The sequence below is a fragment of the Branchiostoma belcheri genome, unplaced genomic scaffold (assembly GCF_001625305.1).
Source record: "Branchiostoma belcheri isolate BF01 breed outbred unplaced genomic scaffold, Haploidv18h27 scaffold263, whole genome shotgun sequence".
In the NCBI taxonomy this organism is placed as follows: domain Eukaryota; kingdom Metazoa; phylum Chordata; class Leptocardii; order Amphioxiformes; family Branchiostomatidae; genus Branchiostoma; species Branchiostoma belcheri.
Genome location: NW_017803869.1, coordinates 213,234 through 220,504, shown reverse-complemented (window position 1 = coordinate 220,504; position 7,271 = coordinate 213,234). Strand labels below are relative to the sequence as shown.

General features: G+C 39.1%; 1 protein-coding gene across 2 annotated transcripts in view; it reads right to left on the bottom strand.

The window, feature by feature from the left end:
- The window catches only part of LOC109472046 (transmembrane and TPR repeat-containing protein 3-like), a 66,391-nt gene that overhangs the window by 2,691 nt on the left and 56,429 nt on the right, over positions 1-7,271 (bottom strand). Inside the window, exons 1-8 of one of the 2 annotated variants that reach the window (XM_019771621.1) lie at positions 7,206-7,238; positions 6,835-7,008; positions 6,007-6,175; positions 2,416-2,503; positions 2,055-2,138; positions 1,568-1,678; positions 1,101-1,286; positions 19-666 (exon numbers count right to left, since the gene is read on the bottom strand). In XM_019771621.1, coding sequence (XP_019627180.1) covers positions 49-666; positions 1,101-1,286; positions 1,568-1,678; positions 2,055-2,138; positions 2,416-2,451 — 1,035 coding nt within the window. In that variant the 5' untranslated portion in view covers positions 2,452-2,503; positions 6,007-6,175; positions 6,835-7,008; positions 7,206-7,238 and the 3' untranslated portion in view covers positions 19-48. Of the gene's footprint in view, positions 1-18; positions 667-1,100; positions 1,287-1,567; positions 1,679-2,054; positions 2,139-2,415; positions 2,504-6,006; positions 6,176-6,834; positions 7,009-7,205; positions 7,239-7,271 lie in introns of those variants that run through there. The other variant, XM_019771620.1, reaches the window with a different exon arrangement.

Here is a 7,271-nt window from a genome sequence, read left to right as displayed (position 1 = left end):
TGTGCATTTTTGCTCTAAATATAACCTCTCCACTTCCCCTGATGAGGTTTATCCTCTTTCTCTTTCTGCCTGTTCCTTTTGTCTTTGCTGCTCCATTTGCTGTTCCCTTTCTCTCTGTAACTGCTGTTCCTTTTCCTTCTGCAGCTGTCTATGCTGTTCCAATTGCTGCTTTTCCTTCTCTTGTTCCAACTGCTGTTGCTTTTCCTTCTGTAGCTGTCTCTGCTGATCCGTTTGCTGTTCCTTCTCCCTCTGTAGCTGTCTCTGCTGTTCCATTTGCTGTTCCTTTTCCTTCTGCAGCTGTCTATGCTGTTCCAATTCCTGTTTTTCCTTCTCTTGTTGAAGCTTCTGTTCCTTTTCCTTCTCTAGCTGTCTCTGCTGATCCGTTTGCTGTTCCTTCTCCCTCTGTAACTGCCTTTGCTGTTCCATTTCCTGTTCCTTCTCCCTCTCTAGCTGCTGTTGCTTCCTCCTGGGCATCTTGGCCTGCTGAATCTTGCCCCTGACGATGTTCCAGTGGTTGACAATGTAGTCTTCATGTGGCGCCAGCTCGTGGGCCTGGGCAAGGCACTTCTCTGCGCGGTACAAGTCTCCCTGCTCGAAGTACACCACACACAGGTTGTGGTTCGCCTGGATGTTCTTTGGTTCCGTCTCCAGAATTTTCTCAAAGCACTGTGTTTACAGGAAGGAAGAAAGGGAGTATTTAGATACACATGCCAGACAGGGACTAATGTAAAAAATATGTCTTGTTATTCTTATGTTTTACTGTTAGTACATGTACTTTTTGTTATATTACTGTGAATCTTAAGTTTATTTTTGATGACGACTTGTCAAGGAGTGTCTTGAAATGCAGTTATTATAACTGAAGATATATAAAAAAATTTCATATGAGAAAGTCTTATAGGAAAGAAGAAGAAAGAATAAAAAGGGCTTAATATACTAGTTAACTGTTGAACTCCTACTACCTTATTAATTTACTAGTACTACATGTGCATGACCTCAATGAAAAGCAGCTTGCATGCCAATTCTTTGAGCTTTCATGAATAAAGAATGGTTCAAACAAACAAACAAACAAACAAACAGACAGACAAACAAACAAAAATGACCTTCTTGGCCCCCTCCACATCCTTGACCTTGTTCATGATAATGTTTCCCTTGAGGATGAGGCCCTTGCTGTGGTGAGGGAAGTGTAACAGCAGCTGGTCCAGGTAAGGTAAGGCCTCCAGGTCTCTCTTAATCTGAGACAGCATCAGGGCCAGATTAAACAAGGCACTGCGGAAATCTGGCTTCAACTGTGGTGAGATAGAGAGAGAGAGAGAGAAAACATATTTATTGTTAATTCCACCAAAATGGCAAGTGGTTAGAGTTGTTCACTCAGAAACTAAAGGTTCTGGGTTCGAATCCTGGTTGAACAAGGCACTGCAGAAATCTTGCTTCAACTGGGGTGGGTGGGATAGAGAGAGAACAAAATGGCAAGTGGTTAGAGTTGTTCACTGGCTAATGGATACTGCCTGGCCAGTTTGATACTGTCTTTCTGCCACCAAAAGGGATCTGCTTGGAGATTATCACTGACCTGTATACTGTGTCTGAACCACTGGTCGGCTGCGGTGAAGTTCTTGTCGTCCATGGAGAGCATGCCCAGGTTAAAATACACCTTCTCGTTCTGCGGCTCCTGTTCCAAGACCTGAGGAATACATAGAACATGAACTCAGAACTCTCGAATGTAGAGCAAACCCACACACAGACTTGTAAATAGCTTGTCAGATTACTTAACAACAGCTTGCTGTGAATAACACAGTGCTATAGTACATGTATGTGCAAGGTTTTACACCACAATACTTTTAAACTGTACATGTAGGTATACGTAACACACATAAGGTTTGTATTATTCTTAGATACTAGTACTGTATTATATTTGACTGATATTGTAATGCTTTTAAATTATAATGTGTTCTATGCTGCTTTATATTGTTGTGAGATCCTAATTGGAGTTTCCGATGTATGACATGTACATTTGCTGATTCAACCAGTCTCAGATCAGAGCATCCTCCGATCCTCACCTCGTACAGACGTCTGTACGCCTCCGGTCGCAGCGCCGGGTCACCTGACTCCTGCATCATCACCGCTGAGTTGAACAGGGATTGCTGGGAAAAATAAAAAGCACAAAATCAATTTTCAGAGTCTGACGTATTTTCTTACACTGTATCATGACATTGAACTACTTTTAAGTGTACATGACATGTATATTGAAGTATGTAATCGTAACAGGTTTTATTGAATCAGATACATTTCCATACCATTTTTGCTTGTTGCACAAAGTGTATGTGTGAATTTATTAATCAAGCAACTGTTGACGGATTTATTTTGTATTACATTAATGTCCAAACTTCATCAAACGACTATCTGTTGATTCCTGCCCACCTTGTGATGAGGGTCCAGCTGCAGTGCTCTGGTCATGAGACTTTAAGGCCCGACTTCTGTCCCCCTGTTCTAGCAGCACTATGCCCAACTGGGAACAACAGGAATAGAATACAATCCGTTAGGTATAAAATAGGAGGCTCCTGGATACACTTACATTATGTAAGCTTTGGAAAGTGCAAAAAGTCAATTTTCTAGATCTGGACATTCAGGAAGGGGCAGTTTTTAGCAGCACTATATGCCCAACTTACAGTGTATACCCGGTATACCCGGCCTTCAGCATAACAAACCAGCTTCGCGGCAGCACTGAATGACCTGTTACACTCAATCTTTGTACATTTGATTGCAGGAGCTGTTTAAAGCTTTCTAGTGATGATGCCCCAACTATGCTTGGTGGCAAAGAGTTCTACTCTACAATAGTTATTGGAAATTATGAGTTATCATTATGTGATACAAAATAAAATCAAGGAAATGGATTTAAGATTAACTCATTTATATACAAGTTACACTTGTCTTCAGACTCATTTTCAGTAACTGATGAAAGATACCAGATGCTGTCTGAAATATCTAAGTCCTCAGAGAATTTAGAGTCTTTCTATGATATATTAAGTCTCTTAAATCTGCACGTATAATCTAATAAATTCATGCCTCTAAATTTGGGCCTACAGACAAGTACAGTACCAGCTACGAAGTATGACGCAACTTTAATGTAATAAAAGCCTTATGATGTAACTTTAATTTAATAAAAACCTATTAATGAATGAAAATCAAATCAACTGCAGACAGAAAATCCTTAGAGTCCATTGTCAAGGGCAACCTTCGGGTAAGTGAGCATTTTCCGAATAAATGACATCATTCATAGTTACCAAGCTGTGTATTTGTCATCATCTTTGGATGCTAATTTTCTCCAGCACTTTAAACTCTGAAAAAGTCCCACTTGTGTTGTTGGTTATAGATGTTAAAGTAGCCAATTGGCTACCAAGTGTCTAATGCATGGTAGGCAGGGAGAAGGTTAGTTGATAAAAAGGGGTTAGATTGTAAGGGAGGATCACCTGTAACACCAAACGAAGGACCACCCGCAAACTTTCAAATGTTAATTTCTTTGCACATTTAGTCCAGTAATTTCTTCCTGAAATTGAGACATGGCGCTAACTCTTCCATGTAGAAAACCGAGAGATTGATTTAGTTCAGCCTCACTGCCGTCACACACATTGTCGTGTCCCGGTCACATGATGACAATTCAATTTGTGAGAATTAGTTTCAGGCCAACGTTTTCTGCTCCAGTGTCGGAGCTGTTGATCCGTTTGTAATGACTCTGGATAATTGCATCAAGATCGAGTCTAATCCAATCTCACTGCAAAAGGGACCGACAACCTTTTGGTCACAACTCACTTCACAACTGTTACAAGTGTGAGATACACAAGAAAACTGTTTCTCAAGCAAGTAGAAAGATTTTTGAAACTGTTCAAGTAGCATCCACTTCTATACCTCAGTGACTGATGGAATTTGAAGTTGAACAATTTCTGTAGACGTAAGTTTAACTACAGATTCTTTTAGTCACTGATCACAAGATGAAAAGACTTGAAAAGTCCAACAGTTTTTTTAAATCCATTGAGTTGCTTGTGTATAATCATCAATTGAACAATGTCATGATATTAAATGAAACATGATTATATAACCTTTCAAAATTTTACCACCTTTCTTCTAAGAGAACCAGGTAAAGAACTTGCTGCCGTCTGTGCGAGTGCGGAAAAATCAGGAACACATAACGTTAATCCTCCATATCCATTTCAAAGCGAGGGGAAAAAGCAAAATACGACTTTATAATCCCAGATTAACAAGACTTCCCCCAGGGTGGATAATCCACATTTGCCAGCCATATGTCTGTAAGGTGATAACAAAGGCAAGGTCACGGGCATGTTATGGTTCTATTGTTCTTTGTAGGTGTATAAGAAACATAAGGTACATTTAGCCTATTATGTTTACACAACGTGAATGGGTTTTTAGACATGTCAAGAGATGTTTTGCAAAAATTCTCATGAACAATAAAGATTACACATGTATTTTCTGATTATACATGTATTTTCATATTTACTTCACAACAACAAACTGAAATTTAGTTTTTGGCTTGTCATTCCTTCATTCAATCATTCATTCATTCATAAATTTATAAATTCATTCATTCATTCATCTGTCAATTCGTTCATCTGTCAATGCATTCATTCATTTATTCATTTGTGCATTCATCCATTTGACATTCTTTTATTTTTTCTTCCTTCTTTCATTCCCTTCTTCCTTCTGTCCTTCATTTCATTCATTTGTGCATCCATTTATTCATTCATCCTTCGGTCATTCATTCACTCATTTTGTTGGCTCAAGATATAGGCCTATAACAACTTTTCTGTTTACCCCAACACAACAGTCCACACATGTTCCTCGCAGGTTAGTACAACACTTCAGGGCAGGAGGGTAACACCTGCGAATCCACCTGTAAACACCTGCAAATCCACCTGCAAACACCTGTTAATCCACCTGTACACACCTGTGATATTGTACCAGATGTTCCATATTTACTAAGCCACTGCCTCGGTTTGTTCAAGGCTGCAAAGATCCCAACAATTGTCCAGGTAATCTGGACAGGGCTCGAAATTCATTTTTGGGAATAGGTGCACTAGTGCAACTGACCTAAAAAATTGGGTGCACAATTTTATTTACGATGCACTACATAACACGAAATAAATAGAATGTCAGCAAAAATTAATTATGTTTCATTTCTAAAGAAAAGTACTATCCGTACAACAATGATTTTTTTTGACACTTACATGTTAAGAATATGCTGTATGCTATACTCAGGGCTCGAAATTCATTTTTGAGAATAGGTGCACTGGTGCACCCAACCTTAAAAATTGGGTGCACAAAAATTTGTTTGGGTGCACCATATAAAATAAGTAGAATGTCAGCAAAAACTAATTATGCTTAATTTCTAAAGAAAAGTACTATAACAATGATTTTACTATTTTTCTGACACTTAGATATTAAGAATATGGTGTATACTACTATACCTTTACTAACATCTTTCATAGTATTACGTATTTTAATACCTATCAAAATATTTGGGTGCACTGGTGCACCCACAGAAAAAAACTGGGTGCATAGCTCCAATCTGGGTGCACTAAGGTGCACGATTTGCACCCAGTATTTCCAGCCCTGCTGACAAACATCCAAACTCTTCAAGTGTTCAAATCTAACATTTATTCACATAGCACCATAGGTTTGAACTATTGACTAACACTAGTAACAGAAACTGCAACATTTTGGCATATCACTATCAGGTTTCAATACTGAGTCCCAAGCAAAAGTAACAGAAACACAGCTTAAAGGGTGTGTTATACTTTGGACTGAAACAAATAAGGCAAAAGTTAGGCCATCAATTTGTTGCCTTCCTATGGACCAATAGAAATTGCTACATTTCGGCATATCAAGTTTCAAACTATATTGAGTCCCAAGCAAAAAGTAAAACAAAACACAGCTTAAACTGTATACTGGTACATGTATACTCTTTACTTTGGATTAAAACAAACAATTCTAACCAACCTTTGCCAGTGTGAATCCCAGTGCAATGAGCAGTACACTCACAGAAGCCATGGTTCTAGAAACTCTCCCCTCTGCCTCAGTGAGTACCAAGCCTGGCTACACAGCCTTCTCTGTGGGCACCTTTCCCCACATCCCGGTCTATATGTGAGCCTTCATGACGTCTGCACATCTGTAGGTGGAATAAAGATTTTGATGTTGGTGTGCATGTGTCAATCGAAAGCCAAAGGGGTAGGAAGCATCTTACAATTTGACCTTTCTCAGGCAATCCTACATGTAGTTTGATAGGCCACAGAAAATCATTTCAGAATCTATGGTTCTCAAGCATTTCAAAGCAAAGATGCTGTTGAAAAAAAGGATGTGAGTTGAAAAGGCTCTAAGGCCACACCAAGTAAATTTTATGGATGACGTCCTTTGGAGACTCCAAATCTAATGCGAGAGGGCGAAAAAAAAACAAGATGGGCCCAAAAAAACAAGATGCCTAGATTAGAAATATACTAAGAGACAACAGATGTTAGGACACAAATTGAATGAGGTGACACAGTGTAACAAACAAGAAGTCTTTTATTCATCATCAAAACAGCAATAAATCAGGTGGAACGGCAGTTGTCGTCCTGTCACATTTTTGCAGGCCTGCAGAAACAAAGCATAAAAGGCAAAATTAGTTGCTGATTAACCCTTGCATGCATTACTGCATTTCTACCTATGCAAATAGTCTATAGGAGCTTTTGAGAAAGAATATCAATAAAGGTGGAACCAAACAGAATATGTTTAGAGCTATTCTACATAAGTTGCATAATGTATTTATGTAGGTAACAAATGTATGCCTACCTGACAAACAGGGTTTATTGTCTGGTATGCAGCTGAGTCTTCTCTGCCAGTATGGGCAGCGTTTCCTCCTCACCACAGTTCCAGCACACCAAAGGCAGCATCGTCTTCATCACCCCTGACTTCAGTCTGGCTGAATAGTAGTACTGTGCTACTGGTGAAGTGCATGTCACTGCACTACATGAAACAGGTGGAAAATTATGGAACAATAGTCAATTGTGCTAAAATCCAACTCTTCAGAAAATTTTTTTTTTCAACATAAAGGCTTAGGTTATATGTTGTAGTTAAATGTACATCTTTACTGTCCCCAAAGTGCCTTAAATTTAAAGGGTATATTCTGCAACAATCCATATCAAATGTACCTCACTACTCACCTGTGTTGTTATTGCTACATTGTTGTGTGCTCCAGTCCCAGCATAGGCTGGAAACATCCACTCCTG